Source organism: Empidonax traillii, unplaced genomic scaffold, assembly GCF_003031625.1.
Source record: "Empidonax traillii isolate 1590-97213 ecotype Southwest subspecies unplaced genomic scaffold, ASM303162v1 scaffold959:size240107, whole genome shotgun sequence".
Lineage (NCBI taxonomy): Eukaryota > Metazoa > Chordata > Aves > Passeriformes > Tyrannidae > Empidonax > Empidonax traillii.
The window spans coordinates 30,788-47,817 of NW_020956152.1; the positions used below are offsets into that span (position 1 = coordinate 30,788).

Sequence of the window (17,030 nt, forward strand, 5' to 3'; positions counted from 1 at the left end):
AAGGAACCCTGGACCTCCTTCAAGCAAAAGGCTTTGACACAGCAGCACAAAGCTACCGTGGCAACACCCAACTGCCAGGTCTAATTGCATTTCATCAACCAATTCCAAAATGGATTTTAAAATCTGCTGCTTAATTACCATTTCCCCCACTGGGATTGCAGGATGGTTTGACAGTAATTCCTCACAATTAGAGGAGGCACAATTATAGGCTCCACAAGTCTGCTGTGAATGAAATTTCACCCTGTGGTCTGCGCACAAGACTTGAGGTCACAACCATGAGTACACTCAAAATGCAGTGGGAGAAATCAGGGAAAGGAGCGTAGGACAGGGAGTTTTCATCTCAAAGAAAAAGAATCAAGAAAGCATTCAAAAATTGCCATTACATTTACAAATTAAACACTTCTGCTCTTGAACTCTGAGGTCACGAATGTCTTCCTGCTGTCATCACGATAAATACATGAGGTATTAAACGTGTTACCTTTATTATCTGTAGCTGAACCCCTTCGTCTGTTTGAGGGCCTTGAAAACAGCCACATATTGTCTCGATAATTCTATCAATTAATTTTTTGCCTGGAGCTGTGCTGTCTGGAGCATTCCCTGTCAAGTGCCCATATGCTATAAGTTTCTGGAGAGAAGAAAAAAACTCACATAAATAAGAACTTAAAAAATTATGCTGGCTTTTTGTTATAATAAATAAATTCACTTGAAAGCTCTAACTTGCACAGAATAATTAAAACAGTACATTTTACCCCATGTCTCATAAAACATCAAGGATTTTTTTTTTAAATGTCTTCCAGATTTATTCCATTTTCACTCAGCAACTGCAATACAAAGTTTGTCAGTAAGCTTAACCTTAAAGCTCTCGTTCATCAGTTAGTAATGTTTTAAAATGAACAGGATTCTAAAAACTAGCTCACATCACACAAGTCTTCATGTGTAGTCAGCACACAAATGCTCTTAATACCAGATAAACCAGCTGCAAACGTTTTCCATTTAAAAACAGAAGATTAGCTAGTAGCTTCAGTGTTTCTTCTCGTTTTAAGTGTTCTTTTATCCCTCTTTTTCACTAGGTCTTCAATACCGAGAAGTGGAATTTATTACAAAATTAGTAAAATTCTCTTCTGAACACTTCAGACATAAGAGTATTTGTTAATCTCCGCAGCCCATCTACTGAAAAATACAGAGCAGCATCATGGTGCAAGAGCTTGCCAGGCATGAATGTGCCTGTGACTACAAACTGGGCTGCTCAGGAGAAACGAATGGTAAAATTCCAGGCTGTAGAATTTGTTCTGAAAACATTACAGGAGTCTCACAGGAGTTTTGAGAGACCAGATATCTCAAATTGAAACTATTTTACAACAATTATGAATAACAAAATGAACTTGCTAATGCTATACCTGCTGTATTAGTTCAACACACATTTGAACATATGAAAAGAAGTAGTTGTACATAATAAAACTGATCCAAACACATACCTGTGGTAATACATATACACACATATAAACACATACATACGCTACATAATAAATAACATACATTCACCTTTTATGACAAATAAATGCTATTTGGTTGTGTGTGCAATAAAGTAAAATAATAAAAATCCCATGACATTATTTGTTACATACAACTGCACTTCCCCTCTAAAGCAACAGAATTTAAAGTTGACAGTTAAAGCTCATCTTCATACAGACCTGTAAACAATCTAGAGATGTACTGACAATCCTGGGGCACTTGGACTGGCATGCCAATTCAAATGGTAGGAAGTATTTGTCGGCTTCAATGAAGCTCGTCTTTGATTTCACAGGTGGAAGAGTGCTTGAACCAGACTTTGCTTCTCCATGAGGGGGACTAAACAGAATGACTGTATTAGAATGCTGTAAGTGATCACACAAATAGTTCTCACCCCCACAATGTTCATGAATGAAATAAAATATCAAGAAAATTAACATCGGGAAAGACTAACTTCCATGAAGTTAACGGTAAAATGTAAAATATTCTTAACAGCTTTTTAGAATTCATGTCTCCTTTATGGATTGGTCAAATTGACCCATTTGCACACTAAGTGGATATTCAGTGGTCCCTGCTGGTTTGAAGGCATAAGACTTGTTTCCTCTCAAATAGGAAAAGACTCCCGTTATTTGATTGGTGAAAACAGAGAGGAAGAAAAGAAGAGAAAAAACAGAGAAGAAGAAAATCTATTCAATACAATTTCCACATCAAACAATAATTCAGAGATGTCAAGCTTGTTACTACTAGAACCAATAAAAATACAACTTGCCAAAACTAATGATTATCCTGAAAGTTATTAACTACTCAACTACTGTATTATGACACAAGTTTGGTTCAGTACTTTGGAGAAAGTACATCTATTTTGGAGATGAAATCATATCTGAACTTCAACCCTGAACATACTCAGGGGAAAAAAACAAATCAACAAACTAATAAAAAAACCCACCCAAACCTTCACCCTATCTCTGCTTCAGGTGACACCACAGAATTTAAGAGTTCAATGATTACCAATATATCTCACATTGTTAAAATTACTAACAATACAAAATCAAGAAGATTATGAGCTGTTGAAGTTTTATTGCTTACAGCACTTTTAGAAAGGTCATGCTCATTAATACTTATTGACAAAGGGTCCTTAAGAATGGGTCATTTTTCACTAATTTGGGTGCATCAATACAGTTTGCCTTTGGCTGAAAGCAAGATGTTCAGATCTTTTATTTCACAGAGAACTCATCATTTATCAACTATAAAGCATTCCTGACCTTTTTTGTGCACACACAGGTATCTTTACACTAAAGGTAAACTACACTGTCTTAAACAGACTTCACAAGCAATATATAAAAAAAAAAAAAAAAAAAAAAAAAAAAAAAAAAAAAAAAAAAAAAAAAAAAAAAAAAAAAAAAAAAAAAAAAAAAAAAAAAAAAAAAAAAAAAAAAAAAAAAAAAAAAAAAAAAAAAAAAAAAAAAAGGCCTAACATCATATTCTGTAGTGAAGGATTGTAAAATTCTTGCAGCAACGCAAATAGATCTTTACAGAACAACTATATTCAAACACAGGTCCTACGCATGTTGCAAATAAAATCAGATGCTTCAAGGAATACATTCAATTTCACATCACTGAAGTGGAAGAATGAACTGCCAAGAGTTTATTATAAATCTAAGGAATGATTGCAGTCCCATGCATCATGAAGTGAGCCTTAAACTAATCAATATACATTAGTTTTAGCTTTTCAAGAAGCAAGCTGGATTGTCCTTGAGATGATGTTTGGTACAACATTCAAACAGAGCTCCTTGTTTAGGTTGTTTAAAAAGGGCACCTAAATTTTAGGTCTTAATAGTGAACAATTAGTGTTAAAATGCTACTTTCTACTAAGTAACATTTCTTTTTAAGGTTTAATTTATCCCTACAACTTTTTCCCCCAAAGAAAATCAGAGGTTTGTTTTTCTGTTGGATGTGCAACTTTATTTATTGCCCTGTGTTGCTTTGCTGGAAGCAGAGCTCTTTCGAACAAAACTCCAATCAGATAAGTTGCAGAGGAAATAAATATATGATTCTTCTATGTTCTTAAATCTCTCTGAAATTCTTATAAAAGCTTTTCTCTGAGGAACGAAAGGGTGGTTATCTCTTGCTTATGTTATGACAAGACTGTTCCTCATCTAGTGATTATGTCTATTGAAACCATTAAAATTAAGTTAAAAAGAGCACTCCAGAAATAAACCCAGAATTGTTCCAGACAAGGAGCATACCATGATGAGATTCTAGAAATGATGAACCCAGGCCAGAGCAGGTTACAGAACAGGCCTGAAGCTCCTCTTAATTGAAAGCTATTTTAAAAGGGGTAAGATATTTAGTATGGAAGATGATGCACACCTGTCTCTGGAAAGCAACTCAATAACCTCATCACGTTACTGATGATGTAAGGGAAGGGGATAGCACAGAGGGGAGAATACATTTCTGCTTAATGTCAGTGAATTGCTTCTGCTGATTTATTGGTTTTTTGATGTTTGGTTTTTTCCCAGCAGACTCTAAAACCAAAAACTATCCTCAAAACTTTCTTCCACCAAGGCATCTACCAAGCATGAGAATTATGAAACATGCTGACCATTACATATCAGCAATAGGAAAAGGCTAAGGTATGTATCAAACAATGGATTTTGAAAACCACTTTGGAAGCATTTGCTGTGTACCAGTTATATAAATCAGCCTGCACTTTTCTATTCCATTCCCCTCCACTCCACTAACAAATACCAGCTCCATTTAAAAAAAAAAACCAACAAAACAAGCAGTTTTCCATGTAAAATTTCTGAAAGCTGGAAATCATTAAATTTTCAATGCATTCCAGGTTAACTGTGAGATTAGTTACCTTGAACAGGGACTGGAAAATTTTAAAGAATCAGCATTAGAATTTCCTAGATAGGGTATTCAAATCTCAATTACAGAAATAAGAAGCTGAAAAAAATTTGGTAAACTAAGAGGTTTATCTATTCTAAGGCCTAGAATAACAGTATTTTCTACTGCATCTAAAAAAATCGACTCTACAGTAAGAATAAGGAAGTCCATTCACGATTTCCAAGTCCAGCAATGCCTTCATAGTAGCAAAAGCTACTGTCAAAATAAAGACAGCACTGAAGAAATCAAAATTTATTTAGAAAATGTACACAGGCAGACACTTTCTACCCCCAAAGTAAACACAACTTCAGACATTATTAGGACAGGGAATGAAACACCCCAAGTTCAGAAATGGCTGAATCATACTTGTATAGATAATTATAATTCAGCATTCTCATTAGTTTTACCATGGTATCTAACTACAGGATCAGATATTACCTTTCCTTATTCAGTGCCCAGAACAAACATCTCTCACTGAATATTTAACATTAAAGTTTGGTTGTTGTTTTTTTTTTTCTTATCATGCTTTTCACAATGTGGACTTCTGCTTTATTTATACTACTCTAGGAAAACCTTATTATAAATCCACTTTATTACTTTCTGTCTGAGACAGTCTTGTGGTGCTAGATACAACACCTTCTGAACACTACACAAATATTAAATTTATTTTTACAATCCCACTCTGAGCTAATGATTTTATTTTGCTGGTGGAAAATGAAGCAACAGCCTCAGTCAGATGCACCCACTAAGGTTTATGTGCCCAATTTGATAAGCTGCATGACTAAATTTTCCAGCGTATTTGATATAAAGTTTTCTTTTACATCTTCTGAAATTAAGTTCCCACTGGTTTTCCCTCCAGCTAGATGTGCTTATACTTTCCAAGTCCAAAACTGCAGATTTCAGCTCAAACACCCAGGGGATGAAGTAGAAATCACTAGAAGCCAATTTTGACAGCTGTGGTTGAAATGATTTGCCCAAAACCAGGGCAGAACACAGATTCCCAAGCAGCTCCCATCTGCTTAAGCTGTAAGAACACTTTCATCATCAGTTTCACACACTGATCTGATTCTTTCAACAGGTGGTATAAAAAGTCCTCACCACACAGCCCTGACTCACAGTCAGTAATGTACACTGTGGAACACGTAAATACTAATAACGCTCTCCACAGCTTACCAATACTTAAAAATTTAGTTGCTGATAGCAGAAGAGTGCTGAATGTCAAATTTTGGTTCTACCTTCACACACGGATGAACTGCCTTCACAAATCTACACCTATTCCCTAACAAGGTCCTTTCCACACACTGTCTTTTCAAATTACACTGGTTTTCTCTGCTCATTCCCACTTCCTCACCCCGATCTCTTCTCCTTGCTCACTCACAGTTCAAGTCTTTTATCTGCATTCCAGGCTCTTTCCCCCTTCTCTGAGCCCACTTCAAGGCTTCTCCACCAATACAAAGAAAGAAACTTCCGTGCCACCCACAAAGACCTTTCCCAATTTTGATTCCCATTTCCTACGTTCCCTGGCCAGACAGTATCAGCCTGCCCTCTCTAAGCTATTTTCTGATGCTACTCCCAAGCCCTGTGCCTTGCACCACAGCAGCCAGTCACATAAATAGCACTATTTGCACATTTCCAGATACTACCAGCCATCCAAAATATATTGAAAATACTTTTCAGAGAGAACCTGTATTCCCGTTGCAGAGTAAGTATCATAAACATTTTAACATGTTAAAAGCACTGTCACTTAATATGATGAACTATCACATACCTTTGCTTTTCAGTTTCAGCCTTTATTTCCTCTGTAAAATGAAACAAAGGCATAGTTATAGAAATGGTGTCATAACAACAAATATAAAATTAAATAACTGAAAATGTCTGGAAAGCAAAACTATTTAGGCAAACATTTGAAACCAGGATTAGTATACAACAGAAAATACATGTTTACAAACAGTTTCTTAAGTACTTCTATTCTTTACCTGCATTGTTTGCAAACTCTATCAAAATTACTTTACGAATCAATATTCAAAACAATGCTTAAATTTGCATCAACTCGTGACAGCTAAACACCACATCCCTGGAATGTTTCTGTCAAGACATGGCAAACTCCCTTCACAGCTCACATACATAGAAATAACAAGGCAACCCAAAATATTATTAGAACTATTAATTTATCCATAAAAGATAGGAAGTACACACTGCTTGTTAAATGAGGCATACACAGAAAAAAAAAAAAGGCGCAGACTATATAGAAAGAAACCCAAAACAAACAATGCACCACTGCTGGTTCTTCTATGAAATCTTAATGACTAGTTATCATATTTGGTTTTAAACAGTGTTAGATACCATAGTAATGACTAAGGGGGAGGAAAAGAAGTTTGTACCGCCTCTATTTCATACTATTTTAAAATACATAAAAACAGAAGGACTAAGACTTTAATGCTTTTGACAAACACTTTAAAATTATGTTGAAAACATACTGTAAAACAATTGCTTGAATTACTGAAACTAATTTTAGGAAATATCTTTGGTTTCAAGAGTAGTCTTGCCTGTACGCTCTAGTCATTTTGCATGCTTAAATCATAGGGATTTTGGAAAGTCTAGTTTTCCAGTGCTGCAGGAATACATTCTTGATGTACGGGATCAAGAATGGATATATATATATATACACATATACACATATATATGTATATATATATATATATATATACACACACACATATATATATATATACACATATATATATATATGTGTGTGTGTTATAAGAAATCATCTCAGGAAGCCTGTTCTAACACCAAGTCCTGCTCAAACATGTAAAATCATAATCAACTAAGTGCAACACCTTACTTTGGTTTTCGTGTATAAGCTTTAAATTAGTGGCATGGACTGATTCTGACAATTCATCTGTGTCCTGTCCCTCATTTACCATTTCACACAGTCACACTGATTCACTTACTTGACACAGGTTCTCAGGTTTGGCATTTTATCACAAATCACAAGCAACAAATACATTTACTCAAAGACTTACTCAACATCAAGAAATGTGAACAAAAGGAATACACAACAACCTAAAATCTACATCTTATTTCTGATATGACTGATGTTCATGTTTACCCCCAGTAAGCTCCAGGTTAGCAGGTCAATGGTTCATCCCAGAAACAGCCAGAGGTTGTTCAAATGTGCATTACCCGCGGTTGTTCAAAACATGAAAATAAATCCATATTCCAGACATCCACTATTCCTCAATAAGTAATAATAATAACAACATTAACCTAGTAGTCAGCAATGCTTCAGGAAAGTATGCTTTCCTCCCAGGTTATGACATTCAATCCACTTCCTTGAAGTTTCTTCTCCTCCCTGACCAACAGGAAGGAGAAGAAACTCTCTTCCTCCCTCCAGCATCTTCATACCTTCCATAATTTCACCTCTCACCTTAGCATTCATACCCAGGAAGTCTGCTCCCTGAGATGCTCTGTAGTCTGTCCAACAAACATTACCAAGCAACAGATACAACAGAATGGTTTCCAAGCTTGAAGTTTCCAACAAAACCCACAAAACTGAGCAGAAGGAAAAAGCTTGTGTGTCAATCTAATTAAATGTTACTGCCTTTTCAACCAGCATCGCCTAAGCCTATTAATGTGAAAGTACAGATTTTATAACCTTTGTTAAATAAAAAGGAAGGTTCTTATAGTAGTCAACATCAATTATTTTTAGAAGGCCAAAATATTTTTAATGGCTGATACTGCTACTATGAGTGAGGTAGAGATCAGACTTGAACTTTCCTTTTACCCTTGAGAATAGAGAAAATGTAATTTCCTTCACTGTATGACTGTTCCCTCTGCTCTCCACATCAAAACACAAGTTAATCACAGTACAATTTCATGGTCATGTAACAACCCCATCCAGTAGTAACCATACAAAAATTCAAGAAGCATTATCATCAGAAAACAGATTATAATAAAGGTAACTAGCAATTCTCACACTAGATAAATAATCTGTTAAAGACAAGTGAAATGGAACTGACTGATACAATCTTTTAAATGGGAAAAAGCAATCCCAGCAAAACTAAAAATTAGCTAGAGAAGGAAGAGGCTTGAAAACATAGGTCACTTCCTTGTTTTGCTCTCCCTCTCCCCAAACACACAACAAAACCGCAACAGAGAGAATCCAAGAGCTGGAAAAGCTTATCTCAACATCACCATTAATTTTGGGAAGGAAGAGGAAAAGAGGATGTAAGATGCTGAAACAGGGGAAGAAAACTGTAGAAAAGGACTACAGCTTTCGGAGTCTTCCTCTGTATTATCTGTGACGTAAACACAGAATTACTATGGAAAACAGCTCAGATTATTCTAGGGAACTGAAAGGATTATGTATCCTAAAATGGAACTAATTGTACTAATATTTAGTACTTTCAAATAAAGTGCACCAGCAATGACACAATAAATCCCTCCTGAAATCTCATACTCACACAGAGCTCCAGAATACCACAGAATTAACGGAAATCTACGTGGCTTTTCCACAGAGAAGCGAGAGCTGATCAAAGAGGTGCATTATTTTGCAGTTTTACAATGGTATGCACCAGCCGTTTCACCACACAGGTGAAATGAGTCATGTACAGTAGTTTCAGCATAATTTTCCATTTCATCTACACTTGTACAGACCATTATCATTTCAAAGAAATCTCTGAAAATATGTAAGACCTTTGTTGTTGGTTTTGGCTTGGTCACAGCTAATCTTCTTCACAGTAGGTTACATGGTGCTGTGTTTCGGATTTGTGCTGGAAAGACTGTTGACAACTCAGGGATGTTTCAGTTACTGCTGAGCAGTGCTTACGGAGAGTCAAGGCCTTTCTCAGCTTCTCCCCCCACCCCTCCAGCGAGCAGGATGGGGGCACACAAGCTGTTCGGAAGGGGCACAGTTGGGACAGCTGACCCCAAATGACCGCAGGAATATTTCACTCCATATCGTGTCATGCAAACTGTGTGTGTGTGTAGGTTGCCTGCTGCTGCTTGGGGACTGGTTGGGCCTTGGTCACCTGGTGGTGAGCTACTGTCTTTTTACTTTTCTTTTTTTTTTTCCATCACTCATGTTTCTGGGGTTTGATTTACTCCTCCCCCATTTTTATTTTTTTTTTCCCCTTATTAACCTGTCTTTATCTCAAACCACAGTTTTTTTGTAAGAGGCTTCATGGGGCTTAGTTGCTGGCCAGAGGCAAACCACCACAACAGGTGTCCATAATTCCTTTCTCACCTCTCCAGCTTTAATTCACTATTTCAGCACGTATTTTGAAAGTTTTTCCTTACCCTCTTCAGACGGGTCATCATTTTTGTATAAAAAAACCCCAGTTTGTTTCCAGTTTTCTGCTTTTTCCTTTAACACCTTTTAACCAGCTAGTCTCATTTGCAACTGTAACATTTCCAAATCTCTTTCTAAAGATAATGGTAAGACTTTATCAACTTAGATCTCATTCACTGTTTACCCCCCTTCCAAATCCAATTCAAAGCATAATTTAAAACTTAACTACACTGCAGGGTGTCTGTAATTCCCATTGGAAATTTGTTTATGACTGGATTATTCCTTTGGTTCCCAAGCCAACATCCCTCTGCATCTGAAACAGAACCTCTTTTCTAGGTTGTCTTTAGGTAATATTTCTTCTGATTACCTAAATATGCTGTCATACCATGTAAAGTATAAATATCTTACAGTTATACTTTGGCAGAAGTTAAGGATAACACTCATGAAGTAAGGGATAACTGAACTGTTAACTTTAGGAAAGCTACACAGACTCTACAATATCAACATCAAATTGTACATTAGATTACAGGAAAAAGAATTCTTATGGAACTTGCTGTTGGGAAAAATGGAAAATATTTATCATAAAATGGAAAAATACTTAAAAAATCCATTACAAAATACGATGCTAGGAAAATCCCCACACTTGCAAGTGTTTATCACATATCTTTCATTAAATTTTTCCATTCTTGCATCAGAATTGTATTCAAAAATTAAGAGCATGTTGTGTTCCCTCAATATTGTATTCTAAATAACTGGCATTCCCTGTCAGAGAAGCACATGCATAAGTCTCAATTCTACAAGGATCTGCACATCTAAAGAGTAATATTCACCGTAAACATAAGAATAAAAGTTTATTTAACTGAAAGTATATCTTTTGGAATAGAAAACACCCTACATTCTCACTGGAAAAAAAGAAATACCTCATAAAAATTACACTCAAAATGTATACATGTGCTCCTCTGCTCACTGGGGGAGAGACAGAAGATACTCTTCCCCTTAGTATTAAAAAAAAAAAAAAATCCAAAAAATGTATGCAGATGACTAAAAAAATTACAACAATATACAACTAAGAACAAACAAACAAAAAAGCATTAAATATATAATGAATTCAAGGCAGTAAGGACTGGCATTTTAAAGAACTGTAGCCATCTGGCAATCAGAAGGAAGCACCAGCCAAGCAGCACAGGCCATAATTCTTCAAGGAAACCAATCAATGTTTGGAGTTCACAAGACTTATACTATAGAAGACTACTGTGAGAAGGAATCAATGTGAATTAAATTCTTTCAAGTCAAAGCCACAACGAACATGCAGTGAAGAGGAACTTAAATTATAGTGTTATCTACAGTTAAAGAGTGAAATTCTATTGGAACATTAAAAGCTTTGCTTGAATTGACTTTGCATTCTTCCACCCAAGTATTCTACTGACTGTCTCCATCATCATACAAAATATTTGGCAACTAAGAGATTAAAAAAAAAAAAACAAGTTTTCATCATTAACAATATTGACACTGTCCTTGTCCATGTCAAGGCATCTGGAAATCCTCAAAGACACAGCAGTCTAAAGGTACTTGTGCTCACTCTTACATAAAAGTAGAAATTCAGCATTTATTTGAAGAGAACTTTAATTAACTACATTCCCAACTATGTAACAAGGATATTACACATACGGTAACAGTTTAATTACAAAAATTGACCAAACGGGAGGTCACACTAGTAAAGCCATGTAAACCTCATGGGAATAAAAGAAGTCCACAGAACAATTTCTCCCTCAATGAAACAAAATTCTAAGCAGATCATGCTAAGTTCTCCCCCAAATAGGTTATTAGAATATATTTCTAAATAAATGTCTGACACTTGGTTTTTTTCTGGATATCTGTTAACTTCAAGCAGTGTCAGAAAGTCTCTTGCCTATTCAGTTAAAGTAAGGAAGCATTAGCACCCAAAAGCCACTAATAGACTTCAGAAAAAACCTAAAATAATCATGTCTAAGGAGACCCAACAACAGACTTGGAGAAGCATCCAGCCATTTTTAACTCAAGGTCATTCATACAGTGACAATCCAGAGATGATCTCTGTGGGCAGCTTCTGCTAAGTCAGTACATCGAAGGAAAAAGTTTATGTAAAAAAACATGCTGCATATTTAGCACTTGCTTTTACCCAAACATTGTTCCTAACATCTAAACTGCTTACAGTTCTTCCACAAAGCTGAAGATTTGCCAAGAGATACACAGTATCCAGAACACACAGAGAGATTTTCTTTGTGCTTCCAGCTGCCAACTCTTCTTGGTCCCACTGAGCCTCACCTTCACCTCACTGCCCCTGAACTATGAACTACTCCAGTTTCTATAAGTTTCCTCGTGTTGAAGAAGTATAGAGAAGAGTAACAAGCAAACTCAGATTATGGTACTTTACCTTCCCATTTAGTTTTTACCTGTAGCAATGTAATTAATTTTCAATAACTTTTAACACATCTATTTGCAATGGCAAACCACAACAGTGTATGCAAATAGCAAGCAGACAAAAAATGAAAGCTTTCTAATAAGCCTCACTGGGATCTCAGATCACCATAGTATAATAAAACAGTTTAGTACAATGCTGTAATTCCCCTCGATTATCAAATCAGGTTGACCTACCTCAAACTGATAGTAGTGCATGCATGTTCATTACAGGAAGTCAGTACTCAAACAATCAGTATTTTGGGTAGCCTGAAGAAGACACCACTCCTTTTGAAAGATTAAATTGTTCCTTAAGTGGAATTTCCAAGATGCATATGATAGCACTATGTCTCCCTGTAAATCCTGTAAACAGCTTTCTCCATCATGCCTTCCAGGATGCAGAGATCTCTCCTCCCTTCCCTCAAATCCTCTTGAACGCAGTGACTAGAAATACAGACACAAGTGCAAGCACGTATAGCATCGAAGTGTGAATTTTACCCGTGTACATTCTTCCCATTGTAGAATACCACAAGTGTTTCTTCTCCCACAAAATTCCTGAGCCCAGACTTTCGCACAGGCCTTCATTTACAGTTTATTTACACATCTGTATGACTGCTGGTATTTGCTGGGGTCAATTACCTTTCATTATACCTAGTTTACTCTGTCTTCAAAATTACAGCTCACACAGCTATGGTGCATGAACAGAAAAGAGCAATTCTGTGCAGATTTAAGAAAATCACTGCTGTCTTCACTTAGCATTTATATAGTAGGAAATAACCATTGTACAGACAAACAAAAGAATCTTAAGAGTATATTTGAACACTTCAACTTGTTTGCCATTCCAACTTATTATACTATTGCTTCTTCATGTTTACAGGTATCGAAGGAGTAACTAAGGAAGCAGACTAAACATGCTATTTAAGCTGCAGCATTCCAAACAAACAGCAATTACATTTTGAGTCTGACAACCTTTGATGAAAATCTGTGTAAACCCTCTTCATTCTGCTCTGCAGAACCTTCTAATCAACTGAAATGCTAAGTCATACCTCATTATCTTTGAAAAACATGGCGTAGTAACCTTTCAAGCACGTAGAAAAATATTTATGTGTACATACACACATGGTAAAAACTCAAAAGTCACAAATACAAACTTTGTACAGGTGAAACGCTTAAACCTTAGATGACATTAATCCTCTGAAGAAACTGCTCATGCAATAAAGGAATATTTTATGTTGTTACTTCCCATGCCATATTTTCCGCTATGTTAAAGGTTTGCAGCAAATCCTGTGGGAAGTATTTCTCTACTTTTATATCTGCAATTCAAAAGATAATATGTTTGATGGGTTTTTTATCTGTGAAGCAATCTTCTCACCTATTCTCCATTTTCTCTTCAGCCATTTTTAGACATTCATACAGAACTACAACCTGTCCCCAGCCCTGCTCACAGGACACCATTCAGGAATACACAACTCTAGTGTAATTTCAGAAACCTGAATGCACAACCTGTCTTTATTCAGCCAGCCTTAGTACCTGCTCCTTCAGCTTATTAGATGTGACATTTTCAAATAACAAATCACTGGTAAATCTACAGAAAACCAGAAACTACTCTAGTGGCCTCATTCTGCTTAAAATTAATACAGAATAATTCAATCCAGCGGGACTTTATAACTGGATTTTCTGTAATAATCTTTCTATTTGCTAAATCAAGTTGAGACTACTGTCAGATTGCTTCACTGACTACTGAGAAGAGGAGGCGGGGTGACACACAAATAGGTCACACATTACCAAGGATAACTGAATTGTAGTCATTATTAGTAGCATTTATATTCTAGCACATGGCTGAAAAGCTTGTTTTCTGTAGCAGTAAATTGCTCTGCTTCCCCTCAATATTATATGGGCCCCATCCCTTATTATATCTACAGTAAACTCTCAGCAGTATCCAAACTTTTGTCTTTTCTTAGATCAAAATCAAAGAATGGAAAGAGACTCTTTATTTGTATCTTTAAACACAGTTACGAGAAGAGGACAGCCATGTACATTTATTTTAATCAAGCACAGCACACCTTTCAAATACCTTGTTCCAGCCTCCTCCTCCTGCCTTTGTGTATCAGTTTCATGCCCAGAACTCGCAGCACAAGTTGCTGAAAAGGGGCATTAATATACACCAAATACACACTGATATAACCAGATTACAGGCAGGATCTTGCTTATATTGATTTTTCAATGTGCTTTAATCCAGTCTGAGGGTGACCTCCAAAATAAAGTTGGTGCCTCCTACATCACACATCTGTCTGTGCTTATTTGCACACTCCTCATACAATTACTACCAAAGCACCAAACTTTAATAGCTTGACAAATTTAGTTTTCATTGGGTCAGTGAGCTGTTTCAACTCACTGAAGACTTACATGACCCTGAGTTGCCATGTGTGCATCATGTTTCGGGAAAGAAGAGCTGGAACAGAATTGCTCGTTGCAGTGGATGCCTAAAAGTACACTGGAATAAATATACTGCAAAACTCTATGAAATTTACCCACTATGTTTCATCAGCATTACTTTTCTTTTTTATGAAGTTTTGCAAGGACAATAATGGTTTTTTATCATGCAAGGGTGGGGAAGTCTGCAGCTGTACATTCCTTTTCATATTCACTATGTGTATAGTTTTTCTGACCCTTCTTTCTCATGTCACACACTAAAATACGTGTGAGTTCCATAAATTCTGATTCTAGAAGCTACAACCCCAGCAACACAGCAACAGCTATCCACATGGAGGAAGGTAGCATAAATTTAATTCCACTCTGTTATTTTTATTCCTTTTTTGTAATTTTTCCTGCTTAAAGAAAGTAGGTAGCATACATAGGCTGTGCAGACAGATGAGTCAACTACTACTCAGAACAAAGGAAGACTATTCAGCAAGAAAAACTTAAGATTTTGTTTAACATGCTAAACAGCAAAACCTTTTTTCTACTTAACACCTCTTTCCTCCTGACTGCATCATCAACCTGAATTAAGCCAATACAACTGGGCAGGCCTGCTATAAAATTGCAGAGGGACTCTACCAGTTCAAAAGTAACAAAGTAACACTGGATTAAGAAGGTAACCATTAAGTTTTAACCTTAAATTTTTAAAAGACTTTAAAAACAAAACAAGCATCTATCAGTTCCTTCAGCCGTTTTTGCCATGTGCCAAGGGCAGGATGGAGAAGAAAACTAAGAAGAAAACAAATCCTTTAGCTGGTATTACTACTACTGCTAGGGAAATATGGTTCATTAATTTATAATGGACTAAAATCACAGAAAGAACAGAAAATGAAATTCAACAGACACATGAGAACCTCTGTTGAGGGAGATAATTTATTTCTTTACTGAAGAATATAAGGGGACAAAATACTGTAGAGAAACAACCAAAATAAGAAAGACTCCCTACAAGAGTCGGATCAAAGGATATACTACAATTAGTCAGGTTCAAATAGCTATATTTTACAGAAAAAGCCATTTCACCAACTGAGTGCAACAGTATACAGATCAATATACAAAAAGATTCTTACCAATGTCTCTCATGAAAATCCCAACACACTGGACTAAGAAAAGCACAGCAAGTGCTTTTGGAGATAAACAAACCAAAAAACCACCACAAAAAGCAGCTTCTCTGCCTTACTAAATGATTTTTCAAATATTCTTGCACAGAATCATAACTGCCATCTAACTAACTCATAGCAAGGTAAAAGAAACTAACTACCGATTATAAATTCCGTAAGAGAGGGAATATAATCAGCATAATTCTTGAGAGAAGTCAAGTTCATATTTACATCCCCTCTGTCATGGCAACCCAGCATTACAAAGCACCCTGTGTGTGTGAATTCCTGCAAATACCTGTAACTCCCCTAAAAAGAGTTGTGAATCTACTAATTGAATTAAGTTTCAAATCTAAGGGAGAGAGGCAAGGTTAAGCTTGAAGGATGATACCATTTAATGGTCTGAAATAATATGTAATTCCTGCAGTCTCTCTAGAATAGCTCATGCAAGACAGAAGATTCACCTTTGCTCTTGTTTACCTGAGTCAACTGATGGGGTATATTAGTTCCTCAGCATATTCATCAAAGAGAAAATAGAGTGAAAAAGCAGGACAGATATTCTCAATAGCACGTATTGCAGAGAGACTCAATACATTCGATCCTCCTATCAATTTTCTCAAATGTTCATTAGTTCACTTGATTCAGTATTTGCTCCAGTCAGCAGAATAGTGGCTTGCGCTGCATGTAAGAGCAGGACTGCACACACTTTCTAATCCTGGTGGGTTTGCGCTTCCTCAAAGCCACACAGAAACCATTAGCTCTGTTGTTTAAGACCGTGAAATATATTTGTCTGTTTCTAGAGAAGGTGAATCATCAGTAGCTCTTGATTTGCTACAGCACCTTGAAATGTTGCCCTCTGAGTTCTGCTGCTGCAAACTTTAAGCAACATAGCTGATTATGCATGACATTTCTGGTGAAAACTATCAGAAATGAAAGAAATGTAGTATCGTGTCTTACAACGAAAGTAAGCCAGTGGTAATGCACATTGTGCCTTTTCGTATCAAGTTGGGCTTCCTGTCCTTCCCCTCCCTCAAATGAATAGGTAAGTTTCCCTCACTTTTAAGATCAGAAGCTCAAGCACATCTCTCATACTCTGTTTGGAAATGTATGAGTTTCTGGGGAAAAAAAAAAACCAAAACAACAAACATACATATATATATATATATGTCAGAAACAGAAACAAACTTTGCAGACACAAGATTACATTTGAAATAGGGAAAGCATTTTGAATCAATTCATTTCCATCTGCCTGAAAAAGCTTATCTGAAGTGAAACATATCCGGAACAAAATCCTGTGATTTGTAAGTCATCTGAAGAGACACAATGAGCTT

At 36.2% G+C, this 17,030-nt stretch overlaps 1 protein-coding gene across 1 annotated transcript in view; it reads right to left on the minus strand.

Moving 5' to 3' along the window:
• The window catches only part of LOC114067774 (brefeldin A-inhibited guanine nucleotide-exchange protein 1-like), a gene marked incomplete at its 3' end in the record, with an annotated part of 60,349 nt that overhangs the window by 28,193 nt on the left and 15,126 nt on the right, over positions 1-17,030 (minus strand). Inside the window, exons 2-4 of the mRNA XM_027903434.1 lie at positions 6,167-6,197; positions 1,692-1,848; positions 479-625 (exon numbers count right to left, since the gene is read on the minus strand). Of these exons, the coding sequence (XP_027759235.1) occupies positions 479-625; positions 1,692-1,848; positions 6,167-6,197 (335 nt within the window). The remainder of the gene's footprint in view (positions 1-478; positions 626-1,691; positions 1,849-6,166; positions 6,198-17,030) is intronic.